Source organism: Rhamphochromis longiceps, linkage group LG3 (genome assembly GCF_057381845.1).
Source record: "Rhamphochromis longiceps isolate RC_006_pf linkage group LG3, R_longiceps_female_GT1.1, whole genome shotgun sequence".
In the NCBI taxonomy this organism is placed as follows: Eukaryota; Metazoa; Chordata; class Actinopteri; order Cichliformes; family Cichlidae; genus Rhamphochromis; species Rhamphochromis longiceps.
Window position 1 is genome coordinate 49,103,576 of NC_140559.1, and position 24,139 is coordinate 49,127,714.

The 24,139-nt window shown below is 40.2% G+C and overlaps 1 protein-coding gene across 1 annotated transcript in view; it reads right to left on the reverse strand.

The window, feature by feature from the left end:
- LOC146675130 (phospholipid-transporting ATPase ABCA1) overlaps positions 1–24,139 on the reverse strand; it is a 202,693-nt gene that overhangs the window by 143,767 nt on the left and 34,787 nt on the right. The window contains exons 10-14 of the mRNA XM_085400190.1: positions 15,084–15,223; positions 14,235–14,351; positions 9,514–9,711; positions 6,822–7,027; positions 2,340–2,516 (exon numbers count right to left, since the gene is read on the reverse strand). Coding sequence (XP_085256316.1) covers positions 2,340–2,516; positions 6,822–7,027; positions 9,514–9,711; positions 14,235–14,351; positions 15,084–15,223 — 838 coding nt within the window. The remainder of the gene's footprint in view (positions 1–2,339; positions 2,517–6,821; positions 7,028–9,513; positions 9,712–14,234; positions 14,352–15,083; positions 15,224–24,139) is intronic.

The following is a 24,139-nucleotide window of genomic DNA, read 5'->3' on the forward strand; positions in this document are numbered from 1 at the left end:
CTATAGTGATAAAAACAAGTAGAGTCATTTTCCATCTGCAGGTTTTGTATTCTTGGTGGTTCTCGGAGTCGTTTTCAGTGAAAAGTCGGGTTCTGTATCATAAAAGAATGCTGTATATCAAAGATGGAAGCCATTAACTGCATCCGAACATGCTCATTGTGTCCTTTAGTCCCACCCACTTTATGTTTGTGCCAATGGGAGCTCTGAAACACATTACACGGCTTGATAATTATAAAGTTTGAACAGCTTTAGGGTATAAGCTGCTCCAAAGGGCAAAAAGTACTGTTGGAGTCTAAGGGGAGGGGCCAATAGTGCAAGGACTGATTGTAGGTGCTGACGCTAATGTTTTATTTACAGTGTTATAAATTTCTGCAGTTCTGCTGGATCCTCACTGTTATTGTTCATGATGCGAGTTCATGACGTGAAATCCAGTGTGTAGCTGTCCTCTTGTTTGAGGGTGGTGTTGAGCGACTAATCAACAATGGTCACTGCACCGGTTTAGGAGGGTTAGTGCTAACAAAGCTGTATTCTGGGGGTTGAACAGTGTATGGGATGTCTTTTGGTTCCTTCTTTTGCCTGGGCTTGCCATAGTTCCAGTGATAACAAACATACTCTATGCTAATCGTGTTAGGGCTGTATGGAGGTCCATGGGAAATTCTGTCCACTGAAAGAAGATTATTTCACAGTATTTTGGATTATTATTACAAAAGCAAACACTTTGTTTAGCAAGATAACCTCATTAAATAATGCTACTTTTAAGATGTTTAAAGTGGAAAAGCAACTGAAGTAAAGTCAGGCTCAAGTTTGGCTATAAATGAAACGCACTGTCATCGTGGGATTTTAACGTACATAAAGTGTAACTAAGCTCCTGTGGCCAAAATGACCCCCTATTAACAAAAGCCTTGTACAGGCACATACTAGTTTTTAAATTCTGCAACATAATGTATTTTTTTCATGCTATGCGTTGCAGAACAATTATGACAACATGTAGAGCTCCAGACAAAGACGCACCATTCCAGGGCTTGGTTTTAGCATGCGGATCTGGCCAGGACCCTTACTGGATACAGGGTGGGAATCGAACTTGTGATTCAAAGGTGTGGAGTCTTACCACTACACTACACAGATGCATTTCTAAAGCTCACGTTAACCATGAACCTTAATGCTTACTAATGTGATGCTTTAGTATGGATAACTTTAAATGACAATACACCTTTTAAATGAACGTTTCCACTGGGTTTAGTAGTTTACACTAAATCACCTATCAGCAAAATGTCTCTGTTTTGTTTTGTTTCTCATTTCTCCGAGACAAATACATCACGCAGGGCAATATTCTTCAAAACTGTTCAACAGCAGGCTTGTAGAGTTTTGCAGCCCACATATGAAGTCATCATTTTCATGTTCCCTGTAACCCCCAGAAGGTTGATTTACTGAAAATCTTGTGCTACCCAAACCACATAATACTTTAAAATTAGATTCCTAATTTCTGGAAATGCATTTGCCCATGGGTCGAGAATAACTTTGCGTGTACTGAAAGTGTGGGTATTGTGTTGTTGGTCTTAAATCTCACTGGTAATTATCTTTTCTCTTGGTGGCATTGCTGGGTTTTTCCTTTATTAATGGGGATTATAATGTTTTGCGAATAGGAGATTTTTTTTTCCTGGACTCGGAGGAAATTATGGGCGTAGAAGATTGAGTGTGATACCACGTCGTTTGTGTCCCCGGGTGGATGATCAAACACGATAGAAGCCAGCGATATCAATAAATACATCAAGAACACAGAGGGAAGGCTGCTATCAATCCTTGCATGCAATGGAGCTGTGTTGCACGTGCGCTGCTCTACGCTCACTTTGTTGAAAAGGAAGTACAAAAAAGGAAGGCATTCAAAGTGGTTGCTTAAATAATTCAGCATCCACCAACTATTCAGGAATTTCCTGTGGTTTGACTAAAATCAATAGTTTGGCCTCTCTCTTTTCCACTCGCTAAGTTTCACTCGTTTCCTCCCTCTTGCAGAAAATCAATTCATGACTACATTTACTCTTAGATTTCAGAGTTTCACTATTTACTTTTAACAATGACACAATTAAGGGTGCTCCCCGTCTTAGAGCCTACGTCTGTGATCTGTGACAGCAGAAGGGAAACACATAAAATAAATAAATGGCAAGTTACACAAATAGAACTAAACAGCTTTCCAAGGGGGAATCTGATAGGTCTAGGCTTAGAGACTGAGGAGAACTGTGTGGTGGCACAGAGTGGAAAGTCATTGTGTTGCTGTATTTCTCTTCCCTCTTCCTCTATTTACAAGGCTGACAGAAAAGAAAAAACAATGCTTTTGTACTCACGCGTCATCCACATAGCAAGGATACGGCATTTGCTGGGCAAAAACTCCCAGTGGTTGGGTTTTTGAGGTGTGCGCCCGTATAATGCCATGGTCAATCATATCCTGCAGGTAGGCGAAGCCTCCCCATATATAGCGCAGGTCGTTATAGGGGTTGTCTCTGGCTCCGGGAGACCATGACCTTATTAAAAGAAGACAGACCATGATGTGTCTTAGCAAAGGGCAAGTAAACTACAACCAGAATGGTCAGAAATACTACCCGAGATTATAAGTTATTTTAGAGGTTATATAGAGCAACAGGAACTTTATTTATAAAGACCTGATTGCTTGACAGGACAAGGATCCACTGTTTTTTATATATCTAGACTTACACCTGACAAATATTTTCAGCTTTCTGCTCATGAGTCTAAGGAGAAGATATACCAGCCACTTTTACATAAGCTTTGTAATTTCAGAGAAAACAAGGTATAATTAATAACACTAATTACGGTCTGGTTCCATTTACATGGTTCGGAGCCCCGGTATTGTGTATGCTCATTGTAATGTACTAAAACACTAAATAGAACTGGATGATAATTAATTTGGTCATTTACATCTGTGCTACGATGGGTCATAACGTCTGCTGGAGACTGCCTATCACAGCCTTATAGCTTTAAATGAAAGCTTGATTAGCATTCAGATTTGAAATGGGGAGAAAATAAAGGCAGGTTCTTTAAAAGGGATCATTAATGGTGACACTTGGTGAAGCTTAAAGTCAGTTTTCTGTGTCATTAAAAGTGGCTCTTGTTGCACTAAATTACTATGGTAGCCTGTGCTAAACATATAACCTGGGTAGGAGTGAGCAGGTTATGTTCAGAGTTTTGGTTAAAAATCTGTTTCTTCTTTCATTGACAGCTTAGTTTTTGTTTTATATGTGCTAATTCTCAAGCTGTACCTTACATTATAAATGAAACCCAGCTGTGAAGTTACAGCAGTGCAAACTGTGCACTGATGTATAGATGCAGTATGGAGAGTATCAAGCTGCTAAAGATAGTCTGTTTTAATCTACTGGAATTGCAGCTACTAAAGCTCAGAAAACTCACCGAGTAGCAACTCAGGCAATAAAATTTGTTTTTCCTTGATCTGCTGACCAAACTATTTCTATATGTCCTTTATTAGGCTATAGGACAGTAACATCTAATGATTAAATGTATGAAGTTTAAAGTTTCAGAGCTCAACTCTGCAGCCATCGCATTAGAAATAAACAGCAGCAAGAAGAGCAGCACTCAGCATTAACTACAATTAAACTGTTTATTTTATTGCTCTGTGCGCTACATCCTGAGATTAATGACTTTCTGGAGCATTAATATCTCATCTTATTTGCAACAGTGTTGCATTTTACTGTTCCATTTTTCATGTTGTTTATAGATTTTTATCCCCATTTTATCATCATCATCTGATGACATCTGCGATTGAAGTAGGTGACACTCATAGGGATCATTTTGCACAGAAAAAAAGTTTTACATGTAAAACGCCACTTATTGTGTGAGCTTGGCTTGATAACTGCTCTCATGACAACTGTTATCTCCTACTGGGATTTAAAGTTCTGTTGAGCCAGCCAGTGCAAAGAAAGCCTGGCTTTGTTGAACTTCTGGCTTTATAGCGTAATATTTACCCATATATATATATATACTAGGGGTGCAACGATATTCGTATCGATATTGAACCGTTCGATACAGTGCTTTCGGTTCGGTACGCACAATACAACATTTGTAATTTATTTTATCAACTTTCCTTCTGACGATGCTGTCTGTGTTGAGCGCTCAGTGAATCTGCGTTCGACTACTCCGCCTAGGCTGCACTGTCGAGCGCAGATCCACTGAGCGCTCAACACAGACAGCATAGTCAGAAGGAAGAGCGCAGGGCACCTCCCCCACTCTCATTCAGATCTGGCGTTTGGAATTATTTTGGTTTTCATGTGACGTATGACCCTGAAGGTAAGCGAGTCATGGACTAAAGTAAAACAGTATGTTGGATGTGCCATGCAATGCTCAATTACATGGGTGGGAACTAGTGTGTTAGCGCAGTTAGCTCGTTAACGTGTTGGCCGTCTAGCCCCATGCACGGAGCGATCGGCGGTAGCTCGTTAACGGAGATTTGCCGTGTTGTGGCGTTAAGGTCATTTCAACGAGATTAACCTGAAAGCACTAGTGGGAACACAACGAATATGACTGCACATTTACACCGACATCATCCTAGTGCAAAGACAAAAACAACAAGCATGCTACTAACTTTAGCCGAGTCATTTAGACAGCTGTTAGCACATGATTCTCCTTATGCTGCTGAGAATATAGCCCAGAAAAGAGAGTTTATTACATTTCTCTGTAATAAACTCTCTTTTCCAAAGATGAGTGATTCCTCAATCAGATACAGGGCTTGCAATATCGCTAGCCTGACGTCCTGGGGCTAGCGATTTTTTCAGTCGGGCTACCAAAATCTATCTCTTCCCTGCCCGTCGGGCATAAAAATATATGTCAATGCTTTTGCATTCTTTCAGAAATGTAGCTGGGTAATTATGTCATTGGCATCGGTGAGCCACTGTCAATATGTGACATATTGAAGTCGCGTTTGAATTTGCGCTTGTTTTTTTGCTTTCACTTTGCAATGTGCGAACTGTGTATAGAGAGCGACAGCACTGATCTGTGAGTGATGATAATTTGTGCACCAATTCCTCTGACATCGTCTTATTAATCGTTAGCTTACTATGCAAACATGACAAGTGAAATCTCCCGCAGCTTAAACATGTGAGAGGTTGATCGCGCAGAGAATCGCTGAGCTTATGTGAGTCCGTGTGTAAAAGCAGCACGATATATATTTTAGTTCTGCTGAGCCAAATAAGACAGGTCAGGGTGAAGAAGTGACAGCCAAAGAAAAGCTTACCACAAAACGGAGAAGTTATGACAAATGAGACTATAAGGCAAAAAGAAAGTGCAGCTTTATGGTTTCATGGACAAAAGAATTTCTGTGGCTGCAATATGACGAGCTAAATAACCAGGGCTGCACATAAGTGGTCCGCAGGTGCGCATTCGCTGTCAAAATAAAAAACACGCACAAGGGTTAGGGTTAAATTTAAAAACTGTATTTTTGAGTTAAAATATATATTTATAATTTAATAAATGACAAATTAAAAAGGCATGAACATTTTTTTTGTATCGAAAAAATATCGAACCGTGACACCAAAGTATCGAACCGAACCGAACCGTGAATTTTGTGTATCGTTGCACCCCTAATATATACATATATATATTAGGGGTGCAACAATACTCGTATCGATATTGAACCGTTCGATACAGTGCTTTCGGTTCGGTACGCATATGTATCGAACAATACAAAAATTTTTATTTATTTTATCAACTTTTCTTCTGACGATGCTGCCTGTGTTGAGCGCTCAGTGAATCTGCGTTCGACTACTCCGCCTAGGCTGCACTGTCGAGCGCAGATCCACTGAGTGCAGCGCAAGCTAGCAAGACAGAAGCTAAGCTTGTTGCAACATGGCTACTGCCTCAACACTAACCGAAACCTCCCCCACCCTCATTCAGATCTGGCGTTTGGAACTATCTTGGTTTTCATGTGAAGCGTGACCCTGATGGTAAGCGCGTCATGGACAAAAGTAAAAGTGTGTCGGATGTGCCACACAATGCTCAATTGGTGGGAACTAGTGCGTTAGCACAGTTAGCTTGTTAACGCATTGACGCCGTCCAGCCCCACTCACGGGGCGAGCCGTGGTAACTTGTTAACGGAGATTTGCGCGTTATGTCGTTAATGTCATTTTAACGAGATTAACGCTGACAGCACTAGTGGGAACACAACGAATATGACTGCACGTTTACTCCAACATCATCCTAGTGCAAAGACAAGTGGAAGCAGACAAAAACAACAAGCACGCATGCTACAAACTTTACCCGAGTCATTTAGACAGACGTTAGCACACGATTCTCCTTACGGGGACCTGATATGTTTAATATGCTGCTGAGAATATAGCCCAGAAGAAGCGTATAGTACAGCTTTTATTTTGGAAAGAGCCATTTCTCTGTAATAAACTCTCTTTTCCAAAGATGAGTGATTTCTCAATCAGATAGATTTATTTTTTTTATTATTTTGTTGTTTCAGCAACATTAAATTTAAAAACTGTACTTTTGAGTTAAAATATATATTTATAATTTTAATAAATGACAAATTAAAAAAGCATGAACATTTTTTTGTATCGAAATAATATCGAACCGTGACACCAAAGTATCGAACCGAACCATGAATTTTGTGTATCGTTGCACCCCTAATATACATATACACATATGGCATCAAGTTCTTTAGTCTAGTATTGTCAAAGAACCAAACAGAGACATCAATCAAATGTGGGACAGAAGAAATGGCACAAAAAATATAAAATTAGGTTAAAGTCATTTGGTATTCAGCAAAAAGAACGGGTTTTTATAACAGTGTTACATACCTTCTCCTTACTGTCCTGGTACTTTCTACTTCATCAACATCCATGCGGATTTTGTACTTGACATAAGGAGGTGGGAGGCTGGAGTTCAGCTGGAGGTTTTCAAAGACAATCCCGGCCCAGAACGTACCGTTTGTCAAAAGATCCAGCGCTCTATTCACCAGTTGGCCTTCAGTGGAGGCCGCCTCAAACTTGTCCAGATCCAAACACTGTCAGCAAACACAGACCCACACAAATGTCTTACTTTTCTAACATCCTATTATATTTACAGTAAACCATTCTGTTTTTGCAGTCTTTCAGCAGCCACAAAAGGCAGGCAGGAGCTCACTGGGAGAAAGGCAGATGGATATTTAGAAAAGAAAGTATGATTCAGCTAGTGATTAAACAACACAGAGTGCAGTTCCAAATTATCTGGAGATGCCAGGGGGTGGGAAATGTTTTGAGTTTCAGTAGAGACAAGCAAATGAGATCCACCCTTGCTAGCGTTCCCTTGCTCGGTAGCCTTGTCCCCCTGTTTCACGAGACGATAATGAGCTAGCCATCCTGGGAGGCAGTCACACCTGACAGCTGTCCACACATCTCAATGCTGCAATAGTTTTATCATCTCTCCCCTCAGGAATCTGTATTGTATATCCCACTATGGTAGGAAAGAAATATCACAAACAACACCATTTGTTCAGCACATACTGGAGGATATTAGAGCAGTGAAGAGCTCCACGGGCCCAAAGTTTGGACAAGTGCTAAATGAAATATAGGGACAAGCTGTACAAGCTGTAGCTAATCCTAGTAACAGCGGCCTCATGCTACCCAACACATCATTTGAGCAAACAATTTATTTTTTTAACAGCGTCTTTATTCAAACCTATTTGTAGGCACAATGTTTTTCATACAGATGTACTCGGTGAACCTGATTCTTCTGCATTTACAAACGTCCTTTGGAGCCTTTCCAATCTATGTTTAATCAGCTATTTGTGCTGCTACAAATCAACTTTATCTGCCCATGTTAATGAGGCTTCAAAAGTTATAACAGCTCATACAGTCGTGTCATCCTCAAGTGCCCTTAATGTTTAAATAAGATTAGTGCGGCACAACATTCCCAGTAAGCACCAGAGGAGTTTCATCTAAAGCCAGCGATTAAGTTCTGTCCCCAGAGTTACGAAGACATGGCAGCGCATTTTCATAATGACCTTTTATGCTATTTATAGGTTTGTTTCTCCCGTCTTAATGTTTTATAAATCTCGGCACTGTTGGATTAAACAGGTTTATGAAAGAAATGACATGCAATTTGAGGCTCTAATTTGCCTCTATTTAAAAAAAAATTAAGAAAGATGCAGCCTGAGTCTTTAGTGTTAATGCTGGTGGTGGCAACACAGAGAGAGGAGCCATGCCAATTTGAAAATGAGCACAAATTGTTGGGTTTTAATCTTTAGAAAGTAATTGGCTCACACCAAGAAATCATTTCAAGGATACAAATGACTCATTTGGCGAACACACATTTTTCCTCTAATGTCCTGTGTCTGCACATTGGAAACTTGTTAGCCTCCTCCTGCCCATGTATGCTAAAGCTATCGATTTGCACTAATAAAGGATTGTAGTTGGTTTTGTTGACCAGTGACTGAAAAGTAAGAAAATCAGGTTTAAATAATGTTAGCCATTAGTATTTTCTGTTCAGTTCCCTTGTTGTGTACATAAAGCATCCACCATGTATGGAACTAAATGCACGACTACATTGTCTTAATGACCTTTTAGCGTCTTTGCAATGCCAATCCTAAAAAATATGTCATTTCCCTAAACATGTACGCATCCAGACAAGCGATCGCTGCAGTAAAGGCTGTCTGATAAGTGCTCCTTATCCATTCTGAGCAATGCAATTTCCATTAGGGCAGAAAATAGATTGCATTACAGTGGAATTTTATTGTCCGTGTACGGCAAATCCTGAGGGACCTAAGCTGTCATTTTACCTGTGCTCGGATTGATATTGTGCGTGTGTGTGTGTATATGGGAGGGCAGGAGTGGGGCGAGGTTGGGCTTTGTGCATATATTTGATCGTGCAATTTGGAGAAAGAACAATTTTGCTTTGAACTGTGGCACAATCAATATACAGGATGAATGTTAACTCTGGATGGTTCACTAGCCCATAGCAATATTGCTATATGATTACCAGGGAAGGGATGCTGTGGTAGACCTTGCTGTGCATTTGACAGTTCTTTAAGTCAAGGTTCTTCAAGTTTAATGAACACTAGAGGCCTGTTTTCTAATGACTCAAAAGTTGAGTTTGAGAGCAAGATTTGAAGAAAACAAAAAAACTGATGTCTTGATTTTGGCTTGAACAATAGCAGCGCAAGGATACAAAAGAAAAGAGCTGTTTTCTTCAACCCCCCCACCCACCCAAAAAGAAAGCTCTCACTGATTTTACTAAAAAGCAATTTTGCTTGACTACTTCAAAGGTTATAAAGCAACTCCAGCCAAAGAAATCACACGGGTAATATCAGATAAACAAAAATAACTAAAGGAAAGGCAAAGAAAGAATAGAGGTGGAAGGGCGAGAATTATGTTTAAAAAAACTTAAATGTCAAAGAACAGCCCACTCTTAGAAAATCTTTCACTTCACTGCAGAGGTCGCGAAACCCTGTGGAAGCTGGATTTATGAGGTGTTTTGCATTTACAACAAAGCACAAGCAGATAAATTACATACACGCAAGAAAGTGGAGAGAAGCTTCAGCATTTCCGAGGTGGAGTTGTAGACGTTCCGCCAGTCGCTGGGTGGCATGCCGGGTGGACGATCTTCTGGAGGCCCGTTGTACAGGAAGTTGGCCAGCAGTTCAGGTGTCCACCCTGTGCCATTGAGAGGTGCCTTGAGGGTTCCAGCAAACACAGGATTCACCAGCAGAGCCTGATTTTGAAAGCAAGAAGACGGGTTTATTTATATAGGATTTAGGGTTTCTCATCCGCGTTATTGAGGGAATAACTAACATTTAAATGAGTTGGTTACAATGGCCACCTGTTAGAGGCTTCAAATTAATGTGGTATGAATGCAAATGAATATTTATGAGAATCAAAAGCCTTAAAAAAAAGAGAAATAAAGAAAAAAAGAAGGGATGATAAAAAGGATGGGGGAGGGGCAGCTTTACTCTTTGCTGGAGCTGACATTCATTTTTCTGCAGAATTAATTAACAGCATTAAGATAGATGGCAGTGTTGTACTTGCGGCTCTAAGATGCACATCAGCTATTCTCCTCTATGGCCATGAAGCTCATTTACAGCACAGGGTGTGTACGTGCACAAAAAAATGCATTTGCATGGTACAGATGTATTAGGACCCACAGAGAGAACAAATGCAAATCAAATCTCCTCCCTGGAAATGCACAAACAAGGCCGCGTGTACGCACCATGAAAGAGATAAAGGCGCAGGTCCTCCCCTTCAATTCCCTTTCACTAACATGGTAAGGAACATGTGTGTGACTTACATTCATCTCGGGTCATAGATCAAGACGCAATTTCCATAATCACGCACCCAATTCATAAAGATAATACGCTGAGAAGCGGAGGAAAACTGAACCTTGCTGCAGCAGTAATGGCCCACTTACATACAGCACGTTACATGAATATGTATTTTGTTTTGTTTAGAGAAATAACCATTTCTAAGCTTCTTATGCAATAACCCTTTGAGAATAAGGCTATTTGACTCCCATCTATTGGTTTACATGTGTTTGCCCTCAAGTTACAGCACCACAGTCATTCCCCTCCCTCTCTCACACAGCGTTCCTTCGCTTTCCAGTTGCTCTGATATTAACACCCAAGTATTAAACTGACACCGTTCCTGTAATGACAGTTTTACATCAAAGTAAAATTAAAACACTGATAAGAAGAACGGGGAAAATTCACTTCAAACCCACAATGAAATCACCCATTTAATATAGCTTTTTTAAAATGTGACCCACGTGCTGCGGCTAAATGTGGTGACCATTTCAAAGTGGACGATGCGGAGCCTGACTTTTGGTCAGCAAAGGGCGCTGCGCGTCAATTGAACAAAGTGGCCTCTACAGTGTGATATTCAGAGTTAAAGATTCAGATATATTCTGCCCACTGTGCTCAGTGGCATTTCAGTGTCAACACTTTTGATCATATTCTGCTTAACCTAAGGACAAAGTGTCAAATTAAGTAATCTCTGCGCTGCGTGTGACCTTTTAAAATAATCAGTACATCTATCATCGTGGTGGCTACGTTAAGGACACGATCCATCAAAATTGTCTTTTGAGGAAATAAAAAAAATCGGAGCCGTTCTGAAAGTGCAGTAAGAGAGAGTTATGCTGGCAAATTGACCGTAACTTTTTATCCGGTTCAGTAGTTCATCTCTTCATCCGCCTACTGCTGCATGCGCTTAAACGCGTAGTCCGGTGCTTAATGTTCAGTGGCATTTTAAACCACAGAGATGCGCCCTTTAACCTTGTTGGTCATGTGATGAAGTGAAGAATTGAACTGTAAAGATAAGGTGAAATATCGGGTCCATGGAGAGAACTTAATCCAGATTCTGTATGTTTGTTTGTCTGTCTGTTTGTTTGTTAGCAGGCTAGCGTGCACAGTTTTCAATATATCATGTTAAATTTTATTTTATTTTATAACAATTTAACATAAACCAGTGACACACTCCGGGGCCTGATCAACCCTGGCAGGGCCTCCTTGGATGAGGGTGTCTAGTGATAATGGCCGAAACACCCGATGAATCCAAGGTCCACTACTGACGATGTGTCCCAAATTTTAATATGATAATCTAGATCAGAATCCAATTCCCAAACCTAACCAAGGAAAAAAATGGCAGATTAGCTCAAGTAAAAGACTGAAAGTTAAAGCACACAACGATGTGTGCCGCTGGTAAAGTTTCTGGGCTGCCTTTCCTCATAACAGCCATCCCAACAGCCATGGTTAGGTTTTGGGCGACTGTGGTTCAGGGGGGTTGGGAAGTTCATCTTGTAACTGGAAGGTTGCCGTTTCGATCCCCAGCTCTGTCTGTCTTGGTCGTTGTGTCCTTGGGCAAGACAATTCACCTACCACCTACTGGTGTTGGCCAGAGGGGCCGATGGCGCGATATGGCAGCCTCGCTTCTGTCAGCTGTGGCTACAACTGCAGTTTGCCTCCACCAGTGTGTGAATGTGAGAGTGAATGAATAGTGGTATTGCAAAGCGCTTTGAGGGTCTCGAAAAGCGCTACATAAATGCAATCCATTATTATTATCCCTCAAGATTTTCTCCATTTAAAGCAATGCCTTGTCAGGGATTATAACATCTAGTCCTTTTACTGAATATTTTATTGTTTTTTCTTAATTTTTGCTGCTCTCAACTTTGCACTGTCCACTTTCTGCCGTGACCAAGAAAATTTCCCACCTGTGGGACTAATAAAGGTTTAGCTTATCTTATCTTACATGAGTACCCAGGTTAGCTAAGACCTTCATCTGAAGGTCAAAGTTGCCCTTTGTGGCCGTTGTGTTCTCTGCATGCTCTTGTAATACATTTGTAAGCGGATAATTGAGTACGGGAAGAGTAACATCCATAATGTGACAGTAAGTGGCCCTCGCTCAGAGGAATGGGCTTTAAGATTTTCTGTTGTGCCTCTGTTAAAGGGGCTGATGTTTACATGCACTATCAAACAGCACTTATTCAACCAGTACCTACAGGTGTCACTGAAGCAACCAGAACTGTAATCCTGCAGATTATAACTATGTAAAGGCAAAAAGTATTCCCAAATACTCTTATGTCTAAGCTGTCTTGTGCTCGGTATTTCCTTTTATTCATCTTAACACCCTAAATCACCCAACTCAGATGTAGTTGTGGTGGCGACGGCAATTGGTCCATCAAACGAAAGCTTGTCCGTGACCTTGAATGACCTCTGAAGATGACAAACCTCGGAAGCCACCGGCTTCGGAACGAGAGGTGGACAGAGGGAGAGAAAGGGAGAGGGCTGGGTGGGGAGAAAATGAAGACAAAGGAGGATTGCTGGTCCATTTGTGTAAAGGTTAGGGCTAGGGTAATGAATACCCTAGCTATATGGAGCTCCCAATGTCTGCTTCCCTCCAGCTGCCTATAAGCTCATTTGGAGTGACACTGGAGTAATGTCAGTGTCAAGGAAATACGGCGAGAGGCAAAATAGAGGGAGGAGAGGAGAGGGTGGAAGAGAGAGAAGTCTGTGTCCTTTACTTCTATAGATAATCCTTTCTGCTAGGATGAAAATTATCCTGCACTTATCCATAATTACTTTCCTCTCTCACTCTCCACATTTAACAGAAGGTGTGAATAAATGATGTACACAGCATGTACATTCTCACCTGCAGCAGATGTAAGGCTCATCGTTCAAAGAGAAAAAAACACACCGCAGTAATTATAAAAGACACTAATGTATGTTTACTGTTTTCTTCATTTAGCTCTACTGCAAAAAGAAAGTGAAGGAGGTCGTTTTGCATTTTTTTGTATTTTTCAGAATTTTTTATTTTCAGTAAATCTCATCACCAAGTTTGCTGGTGACTTTTTATGTGGAGCTATGTTGGGGAGATGATCCACTCCACTTAAGATCAAAGTAGGCTGTATTAAGCAGTTTCTTGTGCGACAGCAATTTGAAACAGTAATCCATGCCTTTGTAACCCTTCGGCTGGATTACTGTAATTCTCTTTATTTGGGGTGAGTCGATCTTCTGTTTTTCCACTGCAGTCTTTTAACCGGCACTCGTAGATGCGAGCATATCGCCCCATTTTTATATGCACTTCATTGGCTGCCCGTGCGTTTTAGGATCCATTTTAAGCTGCTTTTATTTGTTTTTAAATGTTTGTCCAATGCTGCCCCTCTGTACCTCTCTGAGCTTCTTCATCCATACATACCTTCCCGGTCCCTCAGGTCGGCAGACCAGCTCCTCCTGAGCGTGCCCAGGACAAATCGTGAGCTCAGAGGGGATCGGGCGTTTGCTGCGGCAGCACCAAGATTGTGGAATGAGTTGCTTTCACATGTTAGACAGGCACCTTCCTTATCTGTTTTTAAATCACGTCTTAAAACACATTTATTTACCTTGGCTTTCAGAACAGCAGGACTTGTTGATGTCTCTTAATTAGTTTCTTATTAATTATATTATTTTGAATTTTAAGATATTCTATATGTAATTTGAACTGTTTTCTCTTTGCTTTATATTTGTAGCACTTTGGCCAACATTGTTGGATGTAAAGTGCGTTATAAATAAAGATGCTATGCTATGCGTCCCACAGTGTACATGAGTGAGACATCCCTGCTCTATGATGTCACAAATCCAAGAGTAGTAAAAAACAAAAAAGCCAGCAATGTAAAGTTCAGAAACTTTGACCATGTTTAACATACTGTACAAACCAACCATGGTAATGTGTGCAACATTACATAAAATAAACAACCATCGAGAGTCTCACCCGTATTGTATTGACTTGTGAGCTATTTTGCAGAAAATCCCAAACACGCGGTCCGAGTTCATCCCAAGAGTCAGCCAGCTCCCTTAACATAGCCAAGGCGTTAAAGGTCCTATTTGCCTGAAACACAGAAAACAATAATCTATAATTTTACACATTTGTCTCACCTTCTCACCGAAAACATACTCGCTGCGCCAATACAAACATGAAAGCACTCCACAACTGCACTTTCAGCTAATCTCCCTGGGAACTCATCACACTGTAACACTGCCATCCCTCCCCGCGGTGTTGAATGTAAATGGGGTTATTTACCACTGAACATTCACTTGTAAACACCCCGACTATGTCTGGAGTGAAGAGGGCCTCCTGCGCCAACACCGGGCCGCTCGCTGTGAAGTCGGCAGGTTTTCCTCATGCTCGTTATGTATTTTCAATGCAAAATTCTCACAGCATGTCTGTTGTTTGTTTTGGTTACGCAGCTATCAAAACGATGCAAATCTCATGCACAAATGTCATGTCTTTGAAAACAATATATATTTATTGCATTGCATGAACAAGCCCTCTGATTAAATGTTTTATTTTCCAGCTCTGCACTAATGCGTGACATCCTCCTTTTTTGTTTTCATAGACAGATTGCAGGCACCTTCTACCAGTAATTAGTCTGGTCCTATGTATGCAAGATTTACATATATTTGCATGCTAACTCTTAATTTAGAAAAGAATATATAAATATAGATATAGTGGCTTGAACCTTTCATTGCAAACTTAAACTGACCAGAGCAATATATTCTTTTCAAGTTCACAAAAAGTCAGCATACATATAGAAACCTTTCTTTTTCCCTCTAGACCTACTTCTTTCACCAGGAGACGAGCAGCAGGTGTATCAGGTGTGTAGAGGACTTTCCCCTGCAATAATGGCTTGAAGGTGCTCCAAATGTAGCGCAGACCAGGTGTGCTCTCCAGGGTGTCGACAAGAGTCTGACAAAAAGCATCTACGGTACAGAGGAGGTGAGGGGAGAAGACAGCGAAAGTCATGGCAAGACTACGAAAACAACTCTAAATCTCAAACTAGTGCATACTGGATTCATGCTCTTTCATGGGACTGGGGGAAAGAGGAGAGACAAGTTATTTGATCTGTGCAAAAATCACAGAATTGAAGCGCCCGAGAAGCAAACATGATAAATATTGTACACGAGGTTAAAATTCAAACGTGGCTACGAAAACAGACCTCTCGGTACTTGTTCTCAGCAGAGTTTGAACAAATATGAACATGAGAGGTTTCAGAAAATCTTCCTGGTCTTTTCAGCTGTTGTATTCATTAATACTTATAGTACTAATAACAGTTTGATTACACATTTATGTAGTTTAAAAAGTTCACTGCTGTTAAAAAGGAGAAGAAAAGTTTTGAAGGTGGATATAATGATTTTCACTGATGCAACAAGAGCAGACTGATTTATATTGATACTGTAAAACACGGTAAAGAATGTGAACAACTGTACATTACTGTATTCAGCGTGCCAAATGATCGCATCTGCACCATATAGGCAGTATTGATGCAATCACTGCCTTTCAGAACAGAACTGATACTAATGATTCCTTAATGTAGTCTTGATTAAAAATGAGCTAGGTAACATGTGTTTAATTCCTTTGAACAAAAAACTTTTCTGCTCCCTTCCCACTTCCAGGACTGGAAAACCTAGCCCCTGCTTTGGCCAGTTATGCATTTTTGCCACTTCCAACCAGATCAAAAGTGTAATGTACAGTATAGGAAACAACAAACAACACAGAGCATACACTGCACAACCAAAAGTACTGTTTGCACGTACAAGAGCTGCTCAGCCACTGAGTCTAATTCAATTAAATTGTATTGACGCTCCCAGCACACAACTTTTGTGCTGATGTTAATGCCAGATGAGGTTTGGATGCCTGCAGTTACTGAGGTACTAACCCTGCTCTGTAACTTTATCTGGTCTGACATTACATTGCTGGATGAGTTGCTGTGGTTCCTAAATGCTTCCACTCTCCAATAATACCCGTCACATTTGATTGCGGAATATCTAGTCGGAAGATATTTTATGACCAGTCAGTGAGTGGCATCCCATTACAGTATTATACTTCAATCCAGTGAGCTAGCTAGCTTAATTTTATATGCCTGTAGCAATGGGACTGAAAATACTTGAATTTAAAGATTAAGAGGTGTGGTCTATGCTCGTCTGATTGGCCAGTACTTAAAACAGAGAGTGGACAGCGATATCGCTCATTGCTTACTGTAGACACTGCAAAACCTCCCACTGTGTCACGGCTGCGCAGCCAGTATGTTTGCGGAGCTGATCCAACAGACACGGGAGAGTAAACTCAGTATAACCAAAGGCGAGCCATTTATTTGGCTAAAGATACATGAACATAAAATAAAACTAAAAGCTAAACTGGGAACAAACTAAGATTAACTATGAAAACTGTGACAAGAAAGAATGACCATGAAGATGAATCTAAAAGGTGGAAGTGGAACTATGGCGTGTGAAAAAAAAAAACCACATGACAAACAACCTGAAACCTGGAGAGACGTGATGCAAGACAAACAGATGACCCGACCCTGAACAGACGAAGACAGAGGACTTAAATACACAGAAGGGTAATGAGGGGAAAAGAAACATCTGGGAAACACAGCTGACACAGCTGAACCTGACACCACAGGGGAAGCAAAACTAAACACACTGAACATGGGAACACAAAACTTTCAAAATAAAACATGAAACATGGACAGATGTAAACATGACAACACAAGCTTGACAACATGAAATACGCAGACAATAACTACACAGAACACAGGGACATAACTAAACGTTAAACAATTAGGACACGGCAGGCTAACACAGAAGACAGGAAAAGACACAAACACGGAGACATAAGTGAAACATAACCTAGACTAAAACTCAACTAAACCCTAACTAAATAATATTACAAGAACTTAACGTTATCTAACCTAAGAAAATCAAAAATAAACACTGAATATTTTGGTATTTTGAAAGTGGACATGACGAATGTGAGTCTGAGAAACAGAGGGACGCTACATGCTAATAATGGTAGCAACCAGAGTTGTCGCCTCCTGCTGGCCGTTACAAAGAATGCTTCAGATTTAATATCCAGTCTTTAGGTTTGACAGTGAGATGTCTGTTAAAACGTTATATTCCAGCCTGCTGCACATTTAAGGATTCATGTTTGACCGTTCCACTGACTCACTCAAGAGGTTAAAGTGAGTCTTAAATCTGTTTCCTGGCCTTATTTCACAGAATTTTTTAGGGTCAAGAACGTTGACCCTACAGATCTCACTGTAGTTTGCACAATATAAAAGCAATATTTCAGCACACTGTTGGGAGAGGCTCGTAAATGCCAGTTTTATAAGGGTCATGCGCACCGACAGAGTTCGAATGATGAGTTCGTCGTTTGCTTTTTTCTACTCCTTTCTGTAACATGAGTCACAAGAAAGCTCCAGCGATGGCTTATTATTGTTTTATCTTACTTTACATCTACATAAAGCCATCTCAGCGGCGTAATCTATCAATATTTAACCAAAGAGCTGAACTGTAAAGGAATAACACACAACGTGAGCAGTTATTGCAATGATTGTGAAACGATGGTTGTTTGCTTTCTAATCTACGAGATGTTAGCGAGAATATTTCCTGGAAATGCCCTGCGCTGTCCTATCAAAGGAAAACCTTTAAGTAATTGATATTGATTTAGTCACGGCAAAGTATTTATGAGGAGAAAAGCATCAATTATTACTTAAAATCACAAAGAGGGAGAAAAAAAAACACGCAGACCTGAGGACATAAGAAAAAGCTTCTAGAGGAAAAAAAGTCAATATGCTCAGCAGCGGTAGGATCATTACTTATTTAACATATCTGCCAACATGAATATTGCCAGGTTGGTAGAGTCTTGAATAAGTTACATGAGGACCTGCGCTGCAAGCAAGAGAATCTGCAGGGGTTAGACAGCTTGTTTTTAGGCTGTGTCGGGATTGTTCTGACTGAAAACGTGTTATTCCCGGAGTTTGGCACTCCATCAAACGGCTGATCACTTTAGTGTGTCATCTGCCAGTCAATATAGCTCTCTGCCTCTATTGCTAACTGTGCCTTTTGTCCTGACACCTGTCATTACATCAGTGCTTTTTCCAGTCCTCTCTCATTTTTCCCTTGTCAAGACTGCAACACACCCCCTTTTCTCCTCTCATCTCACCGGGGCAACTATTTCCCCCACCGGGGACATTTTAGCATTTTCAGTGCAATTAATCTGGGTCTGACCAGCTGTTCCTGCCACACAGTGCACACGCAGATGCCACCTCCTGCAATCGCAACGCTTGAAAGACAGGGCATATGTGTGGCGCATAGCTCGGTAGCTCTGTTCAATAGGCTGTTAGATGTCTCCGGGGGGGAAAAAAGTGACTACAAATTGGAAGATTTTTCTGCATTTAAGAAAAATATGAAGTTCGTGCTTGTAAGATGAAAGGGCTTGCAGTAGATTTTCCGTAGAAGGAGACACCACTGTCATCTGCAGATAACAGCCGAACAGACTGATACAGCAACTCACGGGGATTGAAATAGAGGACAGAGAAGCCTGATCGTCTCCCAGCCCAAATAAAATCATATGAAGCATTCCTATCCAGTACGGAATAACCTAAATGTGCTTTGGATGTATTGTTAATAGTTTTAATCATTTAAAAATACCAAAAATGTAGCTATGTTTCTAGATAATAATCCATAGTTTATAGGATAAGAGACTATACAAATATGTGCAGGAAGTAGATGAGTGTCATGCTATGTGTTGCCATATTGGCATTTGTAGGTTTATATATGTGGTTTGTAATAAAGTAGAGCTGCTATGAGTGAATCATTGATAACAGTAGCGTCTTTCTCCTGGTGACTGTTTCACCTTCTTGTGTTCATGACGGTGCCGGCTGGATTTAACAGGTGAGAGCTTTTCTACTCTAACTAAGCACTCAACACATTTTAACTGGAAAGTCTCAATCACCTACACATATACAGTGCTTTTTACTTTTAAGGGAACAGTATTGTGTTTTGTATATATTCATTTTGTTTTCTTTGTTCTTTTTAAACGTACTTTACTAAGTTTATAGTGCAGTAAAAATCAATGTAGCATGACCGATGTGTACTTTGATTACACAGACATTATCTGAGAGTAGGTAATGAATAATAGGCATTGATTTGTAAGTAACGGCACATGAATAATTGAAGCTTATTATATAATATTATACTCCAATATAGTTGTAACTAACTAAGCAGCTCATTCTCTTTCTCTTTCTTTAAAGACATAAACACATTTTGGGGTCAACTTGAATATAAAAAGGAAGATGTAAAATGTAAAACTAAGGTCAGAGGTCAAATGTTACGTGATGTATGGATGCAAACTGTAAAGTGATATTTAGAATCCCCATATATCATCCCCTATATGTCTACTTGTTGTCAATACAGAGAATAAGAGATGTGGTTTAAAAGATCTCTATATAGCATTATTATCACTGATCTGTGACCTTCAGCTCAATCTATTGATCTTAAAGGAGAGGTCACAGGTCATATGTGATATGATATCTTACATTTTTATACACTTTCTATATCTATCTATCTATCTATCTCTATAGCTATATCTATATCTCTATATCTATCTATATCTATCAATATATATATAATATACTTTCTATATTTTGACAATGCACAGCACACTATAAAGAACATAGTTGCTCAGTTATATATGGATTTTGTCAGTTTTCAACCAATAAATCATTAGGTTGACCTTGGAGACTTTGGTGGATATAAGCCAAATTTTAATGGATTATTAACATGACCCCACCACTACAATTCACCACATCAGAATTAACTTAAAACCTTTCCAGATGCCATGTTTTTAGGCAGACTGCAGTGTTATCCTGCAGGTGTAACTTGGCACTAATGGTTCCAAGCATATACAGTACCATGTGGTGTCTAATACTGACCATGATTACTATTATAATAACACATAATGAGCAGGAGTTCTGCTTCACAATGATAGGAAGAGCCAACATTAAAGGGGCAAAACTCGATGTCACTATTTTGACTTTCCCGACACCACCTGCTTAAACCCCAAAAGTCAGAAGGATTGAGAGGCCTCTCTTTCACAGCCAGTATTTATGCTGAAAATCAAGATCAAACAAGCTTTTGCCCTTCAGGCTTCTGTCCTCCCTGAGCACGCCTTAGGACACTTGCAGGCGCATTTAGACGACAAGACAAAATATCTTAATTCCATGCTATGATTTTAAAAGCTATGTTTCCTGATGGCGAACAGGGTTTTCCTGCAGAGAAAAAAATGATACCCACCAAAAAGGTTCTGAAGTCCATAACTAGGACTGTCATTTTATTTTAGGTTGCTTTAAAATTCTCTTGCAAGCTGGAAATACACTTTTAAGTACCGTATTTTCCGCACTATAAGGCACACTTAAAATCCTTTCATTTTCTCAAAAATCGGCAGTGCGCCTTATAATCTGGTGAGCCTTATCTATGAATTCTGGCTGTGTTTACTGACCTTGAACCAATTTTATGCGGTACACGGCGCTCAAAAATCTGTCAAAAAATGTTTTAGTGGGACTTTGCTAAGCTACAAAGCCGCACCGCTTGATGGATTGTCTGAGTGTTATGGCCTCCCGGCTCATAGTAATCTGGGTCCAAAACTCCGTCCGCGTCAGGTCCCAAACGAACACTGTAACTTCTTTCATCTTTAATAAAATGATCAGTGTTGCTGCTTTACCAGGTGTAACAATTAAATTTAACATCCAGGCATCCATGAAAACAGAATTTATTCAATTTAACGGAGTTAGAAGTTAGCAGGAAGTTAGCTCGCTGGTTTCGCTAGTTACCTAAACATAATATAGCATGTTCTGACCAAGAGATTTCTGGAAAAAAATAAAACGTGCAGCTCTGCTATCACTTCCAACATGAATGAAGACAGAAAACTACACAATAGTGACGTTTGTAGGGTTACTGAAGTTGGGCTAGATGGTATATAATGCTGTGCTAGTGATCGCTAGCGACACAGTTATGTTAGCATACCAAAGCATAACACAGTGAACCTGGAGAATGAACGCTAACTTTTTTCCACTTGATTAAAGTTCCTGATGTTTTTTTGACAAATGCAATCGCATGGAAAATTGCTGTAAAGGGACCAAACTTCAGTAGCGGAGAACAACTGAGATAATCCAGCCACAATATGAGGTTAGTCATTCATGTAAGATAAGATAACCTTTATTAATCCCACACGTGGGAAATTTGTTTTGTTACAGCAGAAAGTGGACAGTGCAAAGTTACATACTAAAAATTAGAACATATACTGTTGTTCCAGTGTTTATAGAGCAGCTACCAGAGAATTCAACATTAATGAATGAATGGTACAGAAGTGGAGGAAGCAAGAGGAATGAGCTGAGTAAAGTTTGACTTATCTGACTGTTTTGTTTCATGTAATGCACTTTATAATCCGGTGCGCCTTATGTATGAAAACAGGCTTGTTTGTCGACAGTGCGCCTTATAATCCCACGCGCCTCATGGTCCGAAAAATACGGTAGTGTACCTATAAATGACCAACAATAATGCAGAGGTTTCCGTTAAATTATATCCCCCAAAAAAGCCAAAGAGTCGGGACTATTTCCACCTGTCTTTGTATTCATATTCTATGATGTGATTAAGCTAATCTGTTTTTTTTTTCCTCTTCAAACTCAGTGGTTCTCATTCTGAGTCGTAACCACCTGCTCCGGCTGTGACACAGCTGCTGTAACAACCTGAAAAGGAAAAATTATTTCTGTCACAAGTAACAAATGTGTCATTTTAAAAGGGCCAAAGGCCAATAATGTTAGGAAACTACCTTTAAGAGGCAGCGGCCTTTCACCGGATGGGATGCGGTGAAGTCATGCAGCTGTGAGTCACTCCAACCCGCTTCATCACTCAGTCATGCAGACTTTCCACTGGTGCTCTGAGAATATCCTCCACTAACAGCAATATATGCATCCCTATACCCAGCACTAATATTCACAGAGTGTCTCTAACATGTAGATTTTATTTAAATCTCTGGAAACCTTATTTCATAAATACAGACATAAATACATCTGATAATTAAAGGGGTTATAACATGATATGAGCAGACCGCTTCACTCAGCAATATAACGTGATTAGAGATGGCAGGGACAAATGCATATAGCTCTTTGTCTAATGCGATATATCAGGTTAAGATATATCAGTTGAATATTCTGTGGGCTACAGGGAGCATCGGATTACATAGGTTAGGTATTCTCCAGGGCTGTGTACTCCTTTTTTCTTTCTTTTTTTTGATAACAGAACTTTGCTTTATTACAAAACAGCAGCCTGAAAGAACAAGAAAATCTGTTCTTTACACCAGGTTTAGCCACAGTCAAATAATTGCTTGGAGCCTCAAGTCAACCCCTCAACTTACCTCGCAAATTTAATCAATTTGAGTTGCACCCTGGAGATGGGCTCAATTCTGCACAACAGTGAGACAGCGCTGTCGAAGCACCACGAATGCCCGTGATACACACACGCGTGCGCGCACACAAACACAGTCTTGCACATGCTGTTGTATTATCTTCTGAGCATTACTCATATTTTATGCCTTTCATGAAAGGAAGAACCTGAAGCAGACACACACACTGGGTGCACAGATCCATACAGGTACAGCACACACATACACCAAATATGTCAGTCATAAGTGAACTACCCCCCTGCATCAATAAAACAGCACTTATTTCTTACAAGCAGTACAAATAGTGCTGTGTTGCTGCATTTCAGCAGAGACTCAAATAAGCTTGAATAAATCTTATTGATGCGCGCTCTCATATCAGACACAGAGAGGCCTCTTTTGACTTTCAGCAGCACAACGAGAGCCACTCTCACTCTATCACCATGGATCTGGATTTTCTCTTCGCCGGCTACAGCAAAATAGATGTGGTTAAACTAGAACTAAAGGCTGCCAATTATTCAAAGAGATATATCGATGGGAAAATACTCAGAGGACTGTAAGTGCAAGTCTCAAGACAATCAGTAAATGTCAAATCCCCACAGCAAAATCAGGACCGTGACAATGACGGGGTTATTTTGATAAATCAAGAGAAGATTGTTTGTGCATCACAGATTGTTCACTTTTGCGTAAAGAGGCCGATCAGCTTCTGTTTGCAGAGAAGAGGGATTACCTGAGATAACATCCACTTTAATAATTAAAAAACTTGAACATGAGCATGAAAAAACCCCCAACATCTGACAAATCTCCCTACATAATGCATAACGTCAGTACATGATTTGCAGAGACACCTTTTTACTTCACAAACTGAAACAACCTTCAATTCCCTTTCGCTGTTACGTAAGAACAGCTACCGCACCAACTCTTCCTCATATCGCCGCAGAAGTCACCATCAACAATTAATTGAGAAGGGGACATTACAGAGCTGTTAACAAAACCTCAGCGCTGGCCTTTATTGTTGCTATTTCACTGTTCCTTTGAGTGTACTTTTACACTTACAAAGGAGTTGTAATTGGCCATTACGCAGACACACTGCATATTCCAGATCTATTTAGCTGTACATACCCAACACAAAGAAATAGCACAGCAAATGCAAAACAGCCATTAGCATGCTAACAGAGATGTTACTGCCTACCACGTAAGGAAGAGGCGATGTTTCTGCTAATTTGCACCGACACTAGCATGCAATCCCACTTAACGGTGTAACTTTTTTCCCAGGGACTAGAGGCTTCTTATTAAAATCTCATTTTGTGCAGTTTTCTCCAAAGAAAAGACATTTAATGAAACAGCGCTGCACGGTCTCTAATGAGCGTGCGGCTGTAGGAAGTTACACTAAAGCT